Source organism: Ptiloglossa arizonensis, chromosome 1, assembly GCF_051014685.1.
Source record: "Ptiloglossa arizonensis isolate GNS036 chromosome 1, iyPtiAriz1_principal, whole genome shotgun sequence".
Classification (NCBI taxonomy): domain Eukaryota; kingdom Metazoa; phylum Arthropoda; class Insecta; order Hymenoptera; family Colletidae; genus Ptiloglossa; species Ptiloglossa arizonensis.
In genome coordinates this window covers 19,557,086-19,576,057 of record NC_135048.1, presented here as the reverse complement: position 1 = coordinate 19,576,057, position 18,972 = coordinate 19,557,086, and the positions used below count along the sequence as shown (strand labels likewise).

General features: G+C 28.8%; 1 protein-coding gene across 3 annotated transcripts; it reads left to right on the top strand.

Annotated features, from left to right (window-relative positions):
- The first annotated feature begins 10,838 nt into the window (after positions 1-10,838).
- Rasgap1 (Ras GTPase activating protein 1) lies at positions 10,839-17,350 on the top strand. 3 transcript variants are annotated; one of them, XR_012991075.1, is made up of 16 exons: positions 10,839-10,939; positions 12,053-12,173; positions 12,273-12,542; positions 12,742-12,898; positions 13,030-13,217; positions 13,384-13,719; positions 13,804-14,005; positions 14,083-14,301; positions 14,388-14,502; positions 14,581-14,725; positions 14,967-15,008; positions 15,099-15,205; positions 15,303-15,546; positions 15,611-15,952; positions 16,029-16,116; positions 16,521-16,632. XR_012991075.1 is itself a non-coding variant. In XM_076304362.1 (15 exons), exons 1-15 carry the CDS (start codon positions 10,885-10,887, stop codon positions 16,963-16,965), a joined length of 2,988 nt encoding a protein of 995 aa, XP_076160477.1. In that variant the 5' UTR covers positions 10,839-10,884; the 3' UTR covers positions 16,966-17,350. The 3 variants fall into 3 exon arrangements, 2 of the variants coding, with proteins under 2 accessions (XP_076160477.1, XP_076160487.1); XM_076304362.1 differs by lacking the exon at positions 16,029-16,116 and having other exon boundaries at positions 16,521-17,350; XM_076304372.1 differs by lacking the exon at positions 16,029-16,116 and having other exon boundaries at positions 14,388-14,512; positions 14,594-14,725; positions 16,521-17,349.
- The last annotated feature ends 1,622 nt before the right edge of the window (positions 17,351-18,972 follow it).

Genomic DNA, 18,972 nt, shown 5'->3' with positions numbered 1-18,972 from the left:
TTACTATTTATATACAATAGTGACATCTTTTTGGAAGTTATAACCTCTATACTTTTTAATATAAGCTCTTTTAATTTTGTAATTGTTTGCCAAATCTTTTCTTTTTTAAATTTATTATGCATCGAATCTAGATATACTTCTAACTAGAGGCACGCTGTTTAATATTTATCGTGTATATGTTGACGTGCAATACAATTGCGCTAGAATTAACTAATAGAGAACTAGAAAATCGAGAACAGTTTGCGTTAAAAAGGTATCAAATAATTCGTTTGTATTTGTTTTGCTATACGATGTATTTGCATGTTTGTCTAGTTAAATTAAAGATTTCTGTTTTTATTTATATTACTGTAAATGTAAACAGTTAATTTAGAGTTTTGTGTATTTTACAAAGTCTCTTTTTTTAACAAATAGTGATATTTCTTTAGTAATGCCGACTTTTCACTTGTTAAATGGAACAAAGTTGTGTGTTTAAATATGAAGTTTCAATAAAAATAAACAATCGTAATGAGAGCCAACAAACTGATAAAAAGATTATGTGACGTTCATGAAGTCATACGACTTCTATGATTTACATTACTGAAAACATTACAATCAGTGCTACATTATTTGAAAATATCTCACCATTTTAAAACGAAAATTTAACTGTATGATTTATGAAGGTATAAATTAGATTAAATGTAATTTGAATTACAAGTTGTAAGACCTGTTATGCTAAATTAATATTTTGTATTGGTATTTTATAAGTGTTTTATGAATGTGGCATTGTGTGGTTTACATTTGTCATTGCTACATTGAAGACATTTTCATTCCATAAAAAGTTCAATGGAACATCAAAACTATCATCTACTAATCATTTATGATTAATGTATTGGGAAGAAGAATTTCAATATTTATTATATGTATTCAATTAACAAATATAGAATCAAAGAAACACCAAAATAAATAAATAAAGTTTAATAATATCTTAAATTAAAAAACGTTATTGAGCTATATTGTAATAATGGAGATGCTACATATTTACAGATAGTTTATAAAAGTTTTACCAGAACTGTAAATATTTTTAAAGTTTGTATTAGTTAGCCCAAAGAACAAATATAAGAGCACAATATAGTAGGTATCAGAAAACAAAGAGGAATTTGATAATTGTAAATGACAATTTTTGGCATATCATATGGACAATTAAATGACTGAATGACACAAATGGATCTAAAATTGTTATTAAAGCTGTTTTAAAAATAGATTATTCAAGGAAATAGCTGTTATTACTTACTTTCTCAAGGAAGTTGAACATAACTCAAAGAAATTTGAGAGTAATACATAGCAGCGTTTAATTTTTTGTTTTTGATATCATTAAAACTGATTATAAATGATATGCTCAATTTACATGGCAAATCATACCAACGTTTTTCTACCTATGGTAATATCTTCATCATCCACGTTTGTTTCATAGTCGCTTGCAATGACACTTTTTACGATGTCGTAGATTGCGAATCGAATCTCATATAACATCAAAACTATGAAATTATCAAGAGCATACTTGTAGGCGATCTTTGCCACTTTTATGTACCTCGGACAATGAAATTTTTTTGATATAGAAAACCGATACACGAAAGCTTTTATAAATTCTGTTTCTTTTTAATGTATCGGTATCCTTATCTTGTCGATGTTTCTGCTGTTTTTGTACGAGTTGTACGTGCGTAACTCGAATTTTATGATACGGTTGATACTATATAGATTTGTATACTTGCAACATCTAAATGTTATGATCTCTTTATGATGTTTCGTCTCTTTATCGGCGGTAGGTAATAGCAACAGCAATGTTGATAATTTATCTCAAAAATCACAAAAAATGAAAGCGATGTAGTTTCATTAATATCGAGACATTGCTAGATTTTGTGAAATTGAACTTAAATAACGAATGGGTCTTACTCTTCATTCATGATGCTATCATTCGCATAAAAACGATAAAGACTTGTCGCCGCTTAAGTAACATTAAGGATACCTCTAATATTTTGCGTTGCAGAAACTTGTAGAGTACTACCCAATTCGTAAAAGCCCTTGAAGATCGTAATCTCGCATCGTCATTGCGAATTTATAGCTCAATTTGATGTTTTGGGTTGTGTAAAACATTTTAAAATCTACGAGTTCGGGTTCGAGTTGTAGTTCTAGTTTTAGTTCTAGTTCTAGTTCTAGTTCTAGTTCTAGTTCTAGTTCTAGTTTTAGTTTTAGTTCGTATTCACCGTTGCTTAAATCTGACAGCGGAAAATAGTTCACCGTGAGCACACTACTATTGCACGTTAACGCGATCACAAACGAAAGTGATGCGAGGATCGCGCGAAACTTGAATTTATCCAAAATTTTCTCTGAGAAATCGTACAGATGATTGTCTGTAATTGATTTCACCAAAATATTGATGATACGTTAAAAGGACGTGACGTCAAATTTAATGTAAAAAAAATGAAATCCAATGAAGGAGTTCGAATGTTGTAAAAAGTGCAATATTTCCATTTTCATTTTTAATTACGAGACACGTATTTTTATTACAGATAGTCCGAAAGTTTTATTCTAGCAAAAGGATACTTGGCGGACCATCAAGTTTTAAAGAGTTTAAAGATCAAATATTCAAAGTTCGAGAACTAAGAACGATTTTAATTCGAAATGATTAATGTCTTATAAATCGCCGTTAACTCCTATTTGTTGTTTTTATCATTTTTGTATAATTATAGATCAATAGTTTTGAAACTTTATGTACGTATTTGATCATGTTTTTGATAATGATTTGATAATATGATTAAATTTGTATATTACTATTCTTAATATTTGTATATTATTATTTAAATAATTACATATTCTTTGCAGTATAGTATTTTAAAAATGGTTGCCACGATTTGTGTTGTTTTATTCATACTTTAAGGAAATGTAATAAAAAGAAATTGATTTTTTAACTTCTCTGAATGGGAATACCCCTTAACCATTTGCTATTTTATATGTTTCTAGACCAGCATTGTCCAGAGTAGGGGTCCCACGCGCGCCTGCTACCCTTTCCACCTACTCCTTTCCCCCGCAAAACACATCTACGTTGTCAGAGAAACCACACGACGCTAAAAAGTAGCCATGGCAAGCCAGCGTTCTGTCGCTAGTCTGTGGCGGCTGCCTTCTTCGCGTCGTGCAGTGTCCATGACAACACAGCAGGGGTGGGAGAACTCCATATTGTGAGATCTCACAAGACCTGCCTTAAATAGCACTGGTTTAGACTGCAGAAACCCTGGGCTGCATATTGGGCAATGTTTTAAAAAGTACCATGACTAATTGGAATTACCAAAGGCTTGCCTTAGCCTTTAGCTAATTGCTAAATAAGAGTTTTTCAATTATGAAAAGAAAACATTTCGATCAAAAGAGTGTTTCATAAGAGAAGAGTATTTAATAGTTTGTTTAATTGTGACACAGTCTTCTTTTAAGATTATTAGCATTGGTATGTAATACCTAATTATAGAAAAATTCGGATCGGTCTAATTTTTGTATTTAACCCCTTTGGTTCTTTCATTCTACAATGATAAATTATAAATAATTGTAAAACGTTTTTTCAAGTTATTGTTTCATTTATATTAAATATATTATTGTAAATTGAGGTTAATTGAAACGAAATATTAAAATTGACACAGATTGCAGAGGGTTAATTAACGAATTTAACGAAGTATTTTCGATAACAATGATACAATTACATAAACTAAACATTGATGAAATCACAGATATTCGAAGAAATTAAAAAAATTATTTGATCCCTTATCTCGTTCAAAGGACCAATGTTTGAGCCGTACGAAGCTTTGATTCATGCAATAATGTATGTACGTGCGCAACTCGTACTCTTGTTACGCCTTCACCGACAAATTAATGGCGGATGAAGAGTATTGAGGGTGGATGGGAAATAGAATTACTCGACTTCCTGTGGTTTTCTATTGGTATATTTACAAAGAGTACAAAGCCGTAGCCATAAATAATTTAATTTGTAATATTAACCACTATCTTGTAACGTTGAGAGTTTACGTGACAGAAAATGATTAAGATGATTTGGAGACTTGGGAATTAATTTGATAAATGAAAATGGACTTTCCGTTGATAAATTTTATGCTTGTGAAGCAAAGTTAGTTCACATATTTTATAAGAAACCAATGCACAAACAAACATTTTATTTCCGCTTGCTATGAAAATTTATTTTATTAGTATTCTTATGAAATTACTTCAAGCAGGTCATGTTTCTCTTGAGCTGTAGACACAAGTTTACGGCAGATTGGTACCACAATTCTCAAATAATAATTACGGACTTATCACATTAGGAATGGTGAGGAATGGTGGTCAATGACCTAAAGCCAAGGGAGTTTTTAGATAGAAAATACTTTTAACTTCGATTATGCGATTTTTACTTGTTGCTTTGCAATCAAATTGTTAAGTTTAAAAGAATTTTAAAGGCGGATCAATCTCCTGTTTTAATTACTGTGCTAGTGAAGTTAAGACAGTTAGTAATAATTGTATATTTATTAAAATAATAAGTTTGGTAATTTATTAATACAATAGAAAATTGTTAAATTATTTTGTCCAAGGCAAAATAATAGAGCACTTATTATTAATTTTTATTTTATGATGTATAAAGTAGGAAAATATTGTAATGAAAAAAAATTGAGACAAATTTTGAACAAATTCTGTTCAAAATCACATATGCTGTTAACACGATTGCGTTTAAACTGCTGAATGAATTTCAATAAAACTTATATATTTAATTTTATATTCTCATCTCAAGATCTAATTCGATTTTAAGCAAGATCGGTTCGTGAATATTGGTGGCAACCTCTTGTAGATGTGAAACAAGTGAAGGTACAAATATAAAACTCTGCAGATATATTTATACATGGTTTAAATAGCTATACGGGTTGTTTTTGGTCCATATATATGTATAATTTGAACGAATTAGACGAAATTACATTATCATTCAGTTAAAAACCCGTCCGTCACAGATCAAACCACATTCTTGATAATTTTACTTAATGTAGTCCATACTTCTAATTACATATGTACAAATAAAATGTATTGAATAGATCTGGGTTAGGTTGTTCCGTAAATATGACATTAGTCTGTAATTTTTATTTCATTTGTTTATACGGACATAAAATAGACAATCATTCCTGTCGTATGTACGTATGTATGTATGTGACGTTGGCCGGCTACAAGAATCGGTGCATTACAGATGTGTGACGCGCAGGAGCAAACGTGTTAACTTAAATTAAAGTTCCAATTTAACTTAAATGTAGTGTTATAATAAAATCATATCGGTAACATGTAGTATAGTTGAATTCATCTTATATTTATTGAGCCTGTAATAAAAATGTATGGAATACTAATAAAAATTATAATTACCTCAAAGTATCCATCGCCGATCTTTTTCTTTGCTACCTTAATAATAATCAATGTACTTTTCAGCAACCATATATTTTCAAATTGAAACAAGTCTTCCTGTATATATACAGTTTAATAGAGAACACTATATATTTTTTATTATAAGCAAATATATACCAAAAAATACAGATATCGTTTAGAATTTAATATTTCTATTTCTTGCATATTTTAGGCTGCATTAAAATAATACCAACCATGTATCACAGTACAACTTTGAGACGACCTTGAACTCAAAAATTTAGAATTGAGCAAGGACAACCGTACTATGAAGTAGTGCAAATATAATGACAGCCCAACTCATTCTTTATGTCGTGTAACACGAATACTTAATGAGAAATTTTCAAGTCATTGGATTGGCCGTAATAGGACCACATCATAGCCAATTCGCTCGTCAGATCTCGCACTACTGGATCATGATTTTTCTGGGGAAATCTGAGAGATGATGGATTTTGTTCTACATCTTGGTAGAACAAAACAAATAAAGAACAACTAGAACATACATGTAGAAAAATCTTTGTAGAGATACCGACGCTAATTTTGAGTGAAAACAGTTCTTTTTATTGGCAGTATACATATTTTTTTTTTTTTTTTGTAGAATATGTAATAACCATTTTTAAGAAAAATTCGGATAATTTATAGAACAAGATGTTTAAAAAAAAACAAATATTATTAGACTTTATAAATATGTTTATCATTGGACAAATCTTTCTTCCCCTATAATACGAAAAATTTTGATTTTTAATTTGTAAGATATACCCTAACTTTACGGGTAAAGCAGTTCACTGATTCTAAACTTCCTGCGAGACATTGTGAGCATGTGTTACCTCTTTAATCTAAAACCTACTATATGTTGAGGGGTCAATGTCACTACACTGCATATTAATAATAATGAAAATGATATTATAATATACAGGTCATTGAATGTATCTTAAAAATTGTAATTATTTTATAAGAGTGTAGGGTTCTATAAAATACTTTCAAAGTTTTTAATTACCGCAGAGATAGTGAGTTTACATGAAAAAAATAACTAAATAAATTTTTTTTATATGAAATTTATTTTCCAATTAAATCGATTTTAGAAACTAGTCAGGTGCGCGTGCATTTGACCATGTTTCCACTTAATGGATCCTATTACAAACCAGTGTTTTACAAACTGGGGATACAAATCCTAGAGGGGGCGTCTTATATTCTAATGGAGATTGCAAACAAAAATGTTAAATTTAAAAAAATGTGGGTAACTAAATAATCTCTTTATATTAATAGAAATTTTGTCTTTATTTTAGGGGAACATTTTTTGCAAAGTTTGAAAACCACTACAGTAAACTGCACACTATTAGTATTTTTGTTCTTATTTCTGATATCCCATCATTGAAAATTGCAATAAAACAAGACGTTAGTTATTTATAAATTTTACTTTGTTACCGTAAAAATTAAAAATCTTATCCATATTGTCATATACACAACTATGCTCCTCATGATAAATTTCCACGATTCTTTCTTCAAGCATTCTGTATTTTTAATTTTCTCAAACGTTGAAATAAATTTTATACATTATTTAGAGTTTTACATTATTTAATAACAATTTAGACAATCTGGCGTATAATAAATTTAAATATGATGTTACATCATTTGAAAATAATAAATAAGGGCCTACAATTTGGTTTTCAACTCCGTCGGAGTTGAAACATTTATGGTACACTTTATTTTATTTGGAGTTTTGTTTTTGTAATAACACGTGAATTTACTTACATGGGGATTTTTGTTTCATCTGCGCAGTAATATTTTTAGTTATCATTTTGTACTATTGAAATGTTGCTTAATTAATCAACAATAAAATGACATACGCTCAATGTGATCGTAATCCATTAGTCTTTATTCCTTATAGGTGTAATAAAAATGCAACCTATTCTCATATAGTATGCACAGAATATAAACTTATTCTACGATCATCGTAAATATTCTACAAAATTTTCATTTCTACATTTTCATTAATTCGACGAAAGTAACTATGATGTGAAGCCTGGTTCAAAATAAGCATATTTCACGAGTGTTTGTTCTGCTCCATGAATAATACACTCGTCGGGATATCGGCAACTAGAATATCGGTCTGCAGAAATTAGTTGCGGCAGAAACATTACCTTCACATGTAAGAATCATATTACATATATTTTTGACTGGTTTATCTAGTCATATCGATAATGTGATAGAAACTAAGAATTCATATTATAAATTGAAGTAAGCTGATAGGATTAATGCCGGTCGAGTTCTCAAAATCGATTTTCTTCAAAATGAAGCTTTCTATCTTTTTAGATAGAAACTGTATATTTTTACTAAAATAGTGTTGTATTCTGTGTTAAAAAAATGACCAGTGACCTTTACAACGTACATAAATTTTAACGTACTGTAGAAGACATCGATATGATTTACAATAGATGGTAATAAACAACTGATTGAGAAAACGTTCAAAATGATACTCACACGATTTCGCTACTTGATTGAATGGGGTAAATTTATCCGTCGAGATATGGTTGTTTACAAGCTCACTGTTGTCGAAATTTTAAGGATATCGAGGTATTTTACATAAAACTACATATTTGTATTAATGCTGTGTTGTAACAGATTTTGAAACGAACCTAATGACTTATAAAAACATGACCTTCGGATGGAATTTATTAACTTTTTCATTAGTACCTACACAACAAACTTTCGATGGATGCGCTCATAGTATGGTATTTACTAAAGGGCAATAAATTTATATCATGAGTATTTAAATTATTATTTGAAACAAATTTTTCATAGATCGATTTTATGATCGAGTATTTAATCAATTTGTTGAATGTGGCAAATGTCCTGTCAAAATACAAATATTGTATATGAATAAAAATATTATTATTGTTAACAATTTGTCCCTTCGGTATTGTATAATCAAAATGTTTTTCAACTTCCCATGGGTATATTTTTACGTTTTGAGTATAGGTATATATTTAGATGGCAATAATTCTATAGTACAAATGTTTTCTTCTAATCAGTAAATTTAATGAAAGTCTAAAAAGATACAGTGCACAACTCGTTGTCAGGTGTACGTACAGACATGTCTAAAATTACTGAAAACGTCTCAACTTTATTTTTAATGTAGTGTAATTGGTTATTATCGCTATTGTTCTTACAGTAGCGATATTGTTGTTACTCGGAAAAGGCTTTTATATATACGTACATTTGTGTGAGAAAGTTCGTGAAAGTTTCACGAAACTCTAAATCATTATGTGATAATGCTTCAGTGAGACCACGTTAGAGAATCATTTTTGGTATCAATTACCCCACAATGAGAACATACGAATGAATTGTGTATTGTATTATCATGAATTATCAGCTTTCTTTTTTCTCTACTGAACACGAACAATTAGTGAGAAAAAGAACGAGAGACAAACACAATCATAGAAAATATTAATACTATTCTAAAGAATATCGCATTATATTTTTATCAACTACAATAACAAACGCTGCGACGAATATCTTTAATAAAAAGAACGAGTTTATACGATTTTTATAAAACGATTGTGCACGATTCTCTTCTAATTTAAGTTTTAATGCATTTCGTTAGATGCATTCTGGTCATATATTTCATTTACGATTTTCAATTATTAAATAGTTACGATAAGATTACAAAACTTAGTCTTCGTTCATATTAAATAAAACAAAGGAATGATTTTCACAAATACACAAATAAAAGATGCCCTCGGTTTGTGATCTTTAAATCATTGAGTTGTTTTAGAAATAGTGTTATTCACAGAAATGTTTAGATTTTATACATAATAATTGTAATCATCATTGTTATTCTGTGTAATTTCAACGAAGAAAAAAGGAATACAACGATGTCAAAAATTGTTAGAAGCAATTTCTACAATTCCGGCAATCATTTTATTATAAATGTTTTTCGTTTTTTTGAATCTTCGATAAACGATAGTATACTTTTGTTTTTCTATTAAGATTTTATACTAGCGACGGCGAGGAAAGTCAAAAGGAAGGAGGGGAAGGGAAGGATAGCAAAAGGGAGCGAGGGTAGAGGAAGAAAGAGAGGGGAAGGGAAGGCGATGTGGTCTGTAGAGCTCTACAAAGAGTGAGGAGTAAAGAGAAGCTCAGAGGAGAGGAAGCGGGCCATTGCGCCATGAGGAAGTGGCTCACCACTTACACGAGTGTAGTTAACTAACATGTTCGAACATAGAGGTTTGCTCTCATTCCACAACAAGCAGCAAACTTAACACATTGAGATAAGAACGGAATATAGGCACTGGCCAAAAGAGTGGTGTGATGAGAAGGAGAGGGAACGCGCGAATGATGGTTTCACCCTGTATGTGTGTAAATATCGACCTCATCGAGAGAATGCCTTTACATACCGGACACTGTGTACATGTCAATCCCGTACCCGAATATCGCTATGCCACTAGCATTTGTATAGATTAATGTGACAAGATCTTCGCATTAACTTGATAGGCTGACTGTTTTTTCACTCTTAGTTCGCCCATAAAACATTGATTAATTTTCTTTTCCTCGAGCTCCTTATTTTTTAAATTGCTTTTCTCTCAAAACTAATAGTAAATCAATTTTGTAGATTCAATAATACAGATAAAAAAGAAACAGTAGTGTTAGTAATTTACTTTAATTTAAACTACTTTACTAATTTGTTCGTTATATTTTAAATTCTTTAACTTATGAATTAACGGCATTAAAATATTTTTATTATAAATGGACAGCATGAAGTAGTAGGTAAGAAATTACTAAAATCTACATTTAACGTAAATTTGAATCGGATATTAATTATTTGAAGACGGTCATTAATTTTTACAAACGAACTATATTTATTGTACAATTATATTTGTTAAACACTTTCGTTTACTTTCCCTTTAATTACTAAGAAATAATGCTATAAATTTACAACTGAAACGTAGTATACATTATACTGAATATACAAGTTTGAAAAGTAAGAGTTACTGATGAGCACCTCATTAATGATACATTCATTAAATAATATTTGTTATTATTCATAGAATGGAAGTAAAAACACATTATGTTTTTGTATATATGTCTGGTATACATTACATGTTGTATATTTATTAATATATGTTTAATACACATTTTATAAATAAATAAAATTATCTACTTTGTTTGAAAATTATTTTTTATAGGATATAAATAAATATTAAAATAGCTATCATGTATTCTTTTATCTGGATCCTGGTTTTCATTTTACAAACATCGATTAAAAATACTGAATCATTAGATTGATTAAAAATTAGTTTTGAAGATTAATAATTCATAATATTTGAAAGAATGGGTGCTGAAATGGAAAAATACGGCCCTGTTTAGAATCCATTCACAGAATGAACGAACCGCCTGCATTCTGTTCATGTAGTCACTCAGTAGTGTCATGGAGGTAACATGGCCGAGGAGACGCGCCTAGTTCGCGTTGAAGAAAGATTAAGGATTAAAATCGGTACGCAGACTTGTTAGAAATATCGTTTAATAACAATGTGAATGTTAACCGAGTTATATGCTGTGCCAAAATCATAAAAATTTTGTTGTTTTAAAAAAGTCTGATATATTCGTGCACGCGTGCTACTGTTCGTTCGGGATGTCACCTAATTTGACTCCTACGATTATTTAACTTTACTATCTAAACGAAAAGCATCGTTGATATTTTTCTCACATCAATTTACGATTCATTTTATGGTTTTTCCTGTGTGGCCAACAAATCTGTTGTACAATCACAGTGGAGTGTTATTTCTTCCAAATTTAGTGATCATGAACGCGTACGCGTACATTTTCAACTCCCACGCATCGTTGTCCCTACGCGGAATACGTACTTTTCGATAGTTAGCATTAAATAATATTCACTATATTCATTGATATAATAATAATATGTTAATACTACATGTACGTAAATAGTGTTAATAGCATTTATTACTGTTAACAGTTATAACTTTTTTGCCTCGACTACTTTGATCTTAAATGTCTCATTATGAATGGTTTTGCTTATGGTATGGTTTTATTAACCTTATGACAGAGATTGAGAACAATGTTAAAAACGCAATATATTTCTCGTGTACCTTATTTCTTTCAAGAAAAAAGTTCTTGTAAAAAACACCATTTATTTTAGTGAAATAAAACATGAACAATAATATAGCACATATTTTACTATTGTATTTTATATAACTATAATTTTCAATATAAAGATTATTACGATTTTATATTAATTACTTACCCAAATAGAATTAATGGATTTATATAAGAAGACGAATAATTTATTTTTTAATTTAATGCTGCAATTTTAAATAAACTTGATTATTATTTTTTAGTGACAAAAACTTTGTAGTAGACTATTATTTGTATTCAGTAATTTATCAGTGTTGTTTTTAATTATTGGTTCATGTAATATTAAACTTCTTTAACAAGATGTTATATTAAGAATGAAATCAACTAAGATCATTGACATTTTTATCTCCTATAAAGATATGAAACCATTATATTTTTTAATTACATTAAAGTATATAAAACAACTACTTTTTATTATTAAAGGTATTAGAAGTGTTTGTCTTATTATATTCAGGTGAAGTAAAAAATCTACAAAGTAGAAGTCATGGATCTCCAGGTGCAAGGGATGTGTACTGTGCATTGTCTCTTGATCAAGAGGAAATATTTAGAACAACAACAATGGAAAGAACTCTCAAGTAAGCTTCAATTATATTTTTTTATATAAAATGTAATATTCTTTCAAATTATTTTCCATTAAGAAATATTTATAGAGATATTATGTTTATTTAATATAGCCCATTTTTTGGAGAAGAATTCCAATTTGAAGTACCTAGGAAATTTCGTCATCTTGGCATTTATGTTTATGATCGAGATAGACATTTAAAGCAAGATAAAATTTTGGGCAAAGTAGCAATAAAGAGGGAGGATTTAGCAACCTATCATAATAAGGAACATTGGTTTCCTTTGAGACCAGTTGATGCTGATTCTGAAGTTCAAGGCAAAGCACATCTGGAACTTGCTCTCCAACCTCAAATTGGACATGCTCAATCTAAACTTACAGTCAGGTAAATTGTTTTATAAGACTTATTGATTAAATATCATTAAAAACTAATATCAGAAAAAAATGATTATTATATATATAGTTTGTTAACACTATACATACATATATATACATATACATATATACATATACATATACATATTTTTTATTTAAAGTTTAAAACGGTGTAAATTATGTTTTCATAATCATAATTATTTTTGTAGAGTAATAGAATGTAGTGAATTAACTATTAAAAATGGTGGCTGTGATCCATTTGCAACTGTTACAGTCATCTATAGTAATGGTAAACAAATATCAAAACGCACAAAAATAAAAAAAAAAACAGTGTCCCCATATTTTAATGAAACGTTTATCTTTGAGGTAAATTCAAATAAATTATTTATGTTATTAGTTTCTTTTACATAGGATTTGTATATTGTATTATAGTTTAGTTGATTTTATGCTCAAACATTATTTGAATAATCACCTTTTTTTATCAACTTTGCCCATAGCCAGAAATAACAGAATCCAAAGAGAAGGATGTTTCTCATTACCCTATTGAAAGTGGAGAAGTAGGTGAAGTAGTTGTAGGTTTATGGCATGCATCTCCTGGTATGGGAGAACAACCAGCTTTTCTTGGTGAAGTTAGAGTTACACTAAGAGGCCTACAAAAGCAACCAACTAGTACAACGACTACATGGTACTTATTACATTTATTTTTAGAACTACATTTTTAATCTTTTAATTTCACATACTAGGTTCATGAAATATCAGAAATTTATATGATGTTGAATATAATTTGATCATTCTATAACAAAAACTAAAACTATTATCAACCACTTTTAGCTTATTTTCCTTATCGGCAGGTATTTTCTACAGCCCAGAGCAGCAAAACATCGCCTAAGTAAAATTTCAAGCAGTACTACACCATCTGGTGCATTACCAGGTTTAGGATCTTTACGATTAAAAATACATTATACAGCAGACCATGTTTTTCCATCGACAATGTATGATAGACTTAGAAATTTATTGTTACAAAGTGTTAATATTCAACCAATAACGTCTTCTGCTGTTTATATTTTGGGAGAAATTGTAGCAAGCAAAATGGAAGCTGCACAACCATTGGTAAGAGTATTAGTACATCATGGACAATTGGTTTCTGTAATGCGAGCTTTAGCTAGTCATGAAATTTCTAAATTAACGTAAGTAAATAAATTACAAAATTATACCTGATATGAATCATATAACATGATAGTATACAGTATAAAGTATAATTTTGGTTAAAGTGATCCAACAACAATATTTCGTGGAAACACGTTAGTAAGTAAAATGATGGATGAAGGGATGAGATTAGCAGGCCTTCATTATTTGCATAGTACACTTAGACCAGCTATGGAACAAGTCTTCCTAGAAAAAAAACCATGTGAAATTGATCCAACAAGAGTAAAAGATGCAAATACAATTCAAACTAATTTAGCAAATCTAAAGGTATGTAAAATTAAAAATAAAAGTCTTCTATGATTTTACATATATACTAATTTGTACATTATCATATGGTATGATAGGAATACGTTGAAAGAGTATTTACTGCTATTACAACATCAGGAGTACGGTGTCCACCTTTAATGTGTGAAATGTTTTGGTGCTTAAGAGAACTTGCGACAACACATTTTCCAAAAAATAAGGAAGTAAGATACTCAGTCATTAGTGGATTTATTTTCCTACGATTTTTTGCTCCTGCAATATTGGGTCCAAGATTATTTGATATTACAACTGAGCAAATTGTAAGAAGATCTTTATCGTTCAAAAAAATACTATAATACTAATTTTGATTACATTTGTAATAGCTATATTATTACTTCTATTCTAGGATTCTCAGACTAATAGGACATTAACATTAATTTCTAAAACTATCCAGAGTCTAGGAAACTTAGTAAGTTGTAGAGGTGGAGCAGGTAGTGTTTGTAAAGAAGAATACATGGAATGTGTGTATAGGTACACAGAAATAAAAATTATTTCAGAATTTACTTTATAAACAAACAGATATCATGTATTATTTATAGATTACTTTTATAGAGAATTTTACACGGAAAAACACATACAAGCAGTTAAGCAATTTTTGGAATTAATATCAACTAGTAGTAATAGTGGTATTGCAAATCAACGACCAAATACCCAACAAGAACAACCAGTTGTGTTAAAAGAGGGGTATGTGTGTTAATTATGTCCGCATATTTTAATTATAGACGTTCATATTTCCTATTAATTTCTACATTCCAATAAATTGCAACAAGTATTTACAATGCTTGTGTAATACATTAAATTTTTTAAATAATTTATCTAATTTATTAACTAGTAATTTCAATGAAATAAGTTTCTACAATAAATTCTTACATATTAATATTCATACACGTATATAACTATTATTAATAGAAAGCATTTCTAATAGAATATATTTTCTCTTCTTGCATACTGCTGATTGTGATAAGAGGTTTGTAGTGATATTTAATGATTTCGGTATTTATCTTAGTATATAATCTTCATAGTGAATAAGTTTAAAATTTTTGTTATTTAATTATAGAGTAATGATTAAAAGGGCACAAGGAAGAAAGAGGTTCGGTCGTAAAAATTTTAAACAGAGATACTTCAGACTTACTACACAAGATCTAACATATTCTAAAACAAAAGGTAAATATATATATATATTACACAAATAAAGCATGTATTTTAAAGAATATTTAATAATTTTTAAAATGAGATTCATAGTTGATCAATTATTTCTTAGGTAAAGAACCTTTATGTAAAATACCACTTGAAGAAATTTTAGCTGTTGAAAGGCTTCAAGAAAATTCTTTTAAAATGAAAAATATGTTTCAAATTATTCAGTCACAAAGAGCATTGTATGTTCAAGCTGGCAATTGTGTAGAAGAAAAAGAATGGATTGATATTCTAACAAAAATTTGTCGTACAAACAATAATCGTTTAGAAAAATATCATCCAAGTGCATACATTAATGGTCATTGGCTTTGGTATGTTATTTAACATCGCTTAAGTATAGAGTATTTTTCAATCGTTAATAAATATTAATTGTAGTTGCAAAGCAGTGGCTGAAATTGCTCCAGGGTGTAGTGAGGTATCACCGGGTGTAGAAGCTGGATTACGTATGGTTCTAGATCCAGATAGAGATTTACAACGAATACATTCTCTAATATTTACAAACATGCCAAGGCTTGAAACGTTAATGAGTGCATGTGAATGTCAAGCTGTTTATGGGGCTAGTGACATGTGCGTTATACCAGGTGGTGGATCTCCTATAGAAGATGTGCCCTCTTGTTTTAAAACTTTAACTGCATTAAGAGAAGCTGCTTATGCTTTACAGCATGAACACAGAGCCTATTTTAGAAAATTGACACGTGATACTAAATACGGAAGCAAGTAAGTTTATTGATACATATTTATTCTCCATTTATGAATTAAATGTTTTTTAATTATATTAATACCGTAATTCTAGTGATAGAATCTTTTAACGACAAATTCTGTGACTGCTATACAAGGTGATTATAGGAACTGACTCAGGCTATACTGTTTTTTAAACAAAGGTAAAAAAAATTAATAGAGAAAAATGTTATATATTTTAAGCGGAAGTTCCTCGTGCCGTATATTTTGGAAGATGAAGAACAGAAACTTTTATGCCACATAGGCTTTGTTCTCCAAATGGAATTTTAAACCTGCTTTATTTGAAAATATCTCGTAAGATATTCACTATTTGAACTACTCTTTAATACAGTTCTCTATACAGAATGATAGGAAACAATATGTATAAAAAATGTTATGTATTGTTGCGTTTGTAAAAAAATATATGGTTAGAAGAAGGTAAATCGTATTAAAATATGCAACATTTTCCTCTATCAAATTCTACTTAAAAAACAGCTACAGCTACAGCTCATTTTAGTTCCTAGAATCACCCTGTATAATTATAAGAGTACAGTTGTTATTATTTTAGGCAAGCTCCAATTGGTGATGACAATTACCTCCACTTAGCAGCTAGAGCTGGGTTTGAGAGTCAGTTAACAAAGTGTGCTTATGAAGTGGACAATTTAAATCAACATTATATAGATACAGATCATTGTTATGACAGTGGATTTTCTAGACGAATAGAGGATCGACGATACGACGAAACATTTAGGAAATGTTTAGATTCTGATTCGATACATCGTAGGTATGAGAACGAAAACAATTTATTACGACGGTATGAAAATAATACTGACACCATAAAAAGTATCCAAAATGATCTCAAAAACTTCGACCATAGTTTAAATAATACGTTAAGAACAGATAAGTTTGAAAAAAATGCAAATTTAGAAAACAATAGAAGATTGGATAGCTCCAGTTTATTGACAACAGAGGGAATTAGTATGTCTGGTATCAAGAAAATTCAGCAATTATGATCATATTAAAATATGAAGTGAAGAATGTACATACAGTGACAACATTAAGAGATAACTCGTATTTTTGTAATTCTTTGAATGAATATGTCAACTAATCATTTTTTCAAATCTGAAGGTAAAAAAAATACGTTCCAATGAACTTTTTTTAAGAAATTTTTCTCATACGTTCACATTACTTGTATTCTTATAAGAATTTAGTGTTTAAATTCATTCAAATTGTATAAAACTATATTTTTTATAATTATGTGCAGTATATCTAGTTTAAGAGTGCACACTCATTATCTTTCGAGTTATTGAGAATACAAATAATTGTTTATGTAAAAAATGTGTACTTTAAAGGGAAAAAACATGATAGTGGGTTTAAACTATTTATCATGTTACCATCTTTTTTTAAGTGAAACCTTATTTTCGTTACTTCTATTCCTTTATACATTCCAAGATATTGTGAGATATTATCATGAATAGTGATATTGAATATAAAGTTCACTCTCTGTTTAAAATTTATAATTAAAAGTGACGTGATTTTTTGTTCTTTGTTCATCAAATTTTATTTAAAGAAGGATAAACCAAGATTACAATCAATACTTATTATTAAGTTAAAACAGAGACTAAACTTGACGTTTGACGCTACATTACTGGTAATTAACAAATTAAAACTGCACATTCTTGTTATACCTTGTTCAATTTTTCTTGGAACACATGAGACAAATATAAGTTCATTCTCTTAAAGATTCTACTTAAAGATAATAATATCACTGAAGATTCAAAGCCACTACTATATTTCAACCTTTAAAACAGACACTTTTTGTGTAAATAATCTTTTTTGCATCTTAAATAACTACAAATTTTGTAACTACGCTTAAACTAAATATACTGTATAATTATTACTGTTTTCTATACTGTTGACTCTCCTTCAATAAGGAGTCATCTTTTTTATTTATATGCACATGTCTTTATCAAATTAATTATTTTTGGATTGCATAAATTCTATAATAGTGTTATTACACACAATCTGTTAAAAAACATGTTGTGAGCAATACTTCAGGAAGTAAATATACTTCTTGGTTTGTTATCAAGATGCACTTAATATAATATTTTGTGACAATAAAGATTTCTTCTATTTATTTATTTATATCTTATTCTGATGTATTGGAGACACATGTGCATAATTATAATAGTGAACTAAATTATTAATAAATTGAATCTGTAATCTCATTATTGAGAGAATTAAGTCATGATTAATATGCATAAAGGCACTTGAACTTTTAATGTACAACATATTAATTGAATTATTGCTTCATAATTTCATCAAATTATAACATTTTATACTTTACAGTATGCTATTAGTAATTAGTACTATTCATATGTCACTCATTTCTAGATTTTTGTAAATAACAACTAAAAGAACATAATATATATTAATAATAGTACTTGAATATTAGAAAAGAGTAACATTGGTCGTGATAGTTTTTACAGAGTCAAATCAAACAGCACAAATATTTCAGTCATGCAAATGAAATAAGTAAAATTTAATTTGTACATAGATCTGTGCATTATAAAAAAAACTATTATAATCATGGTTTTCAAATTTATCTTTATATGTTGACATAATTTTGATGAGTCAAATGTGTATAAAAAGTATAAATATATTTGAATATAGTAATTTTCTAAGTTTTCCAGTGATTAAGTACAATGTGTTAAATTCTATAAGATTTCATTTGAGCTTTCTCTCCATCTTATATATATATATATTTTTTTTTTGCTTCTTTTATAAGTTTTTTAAGTATTTAATGATTTGAATTGAAAATATGATCTTTTACTGCATTTATCTCTAAAAATAGTTTTACTCAGAATTCAAAGAAGTGACTAAAATTTCTTTTGAAATGCGTTTATGTCGTATAACTTTTTGTGTGACAAGTTTGTACATAGAAATACATATCTATACATTTTTATTATGTTACCTAATTATAAATTGCTCTTAATACTTGAAACATTTAACAAAGTTGC

Bases quoted from the DNA above. Each gene is read 5' to 3' on its own strand.
- Rasgap1 (XM_076304362.1), top strand. From the start codon at position 10,885: ATGGCCGAGGAGACGCGCCTAGTTCGCGTTGAAGAAAGATTAAGGATT. The intron at 15,009-15,098 runs GTTTGTAGTGAT...ATTTAATTATAG, and splicing joins ACTGCTGATTGTGATAAGAG to AGTAATGATTAAAAGGGCAC. The intron at 15,953-16,520 runs GTAAGTTTATTG...TTATTATTTTAG, and splicing joins GATACTAAATACGGAAGCAA to GCAAGCTCCAATTGGTGATG.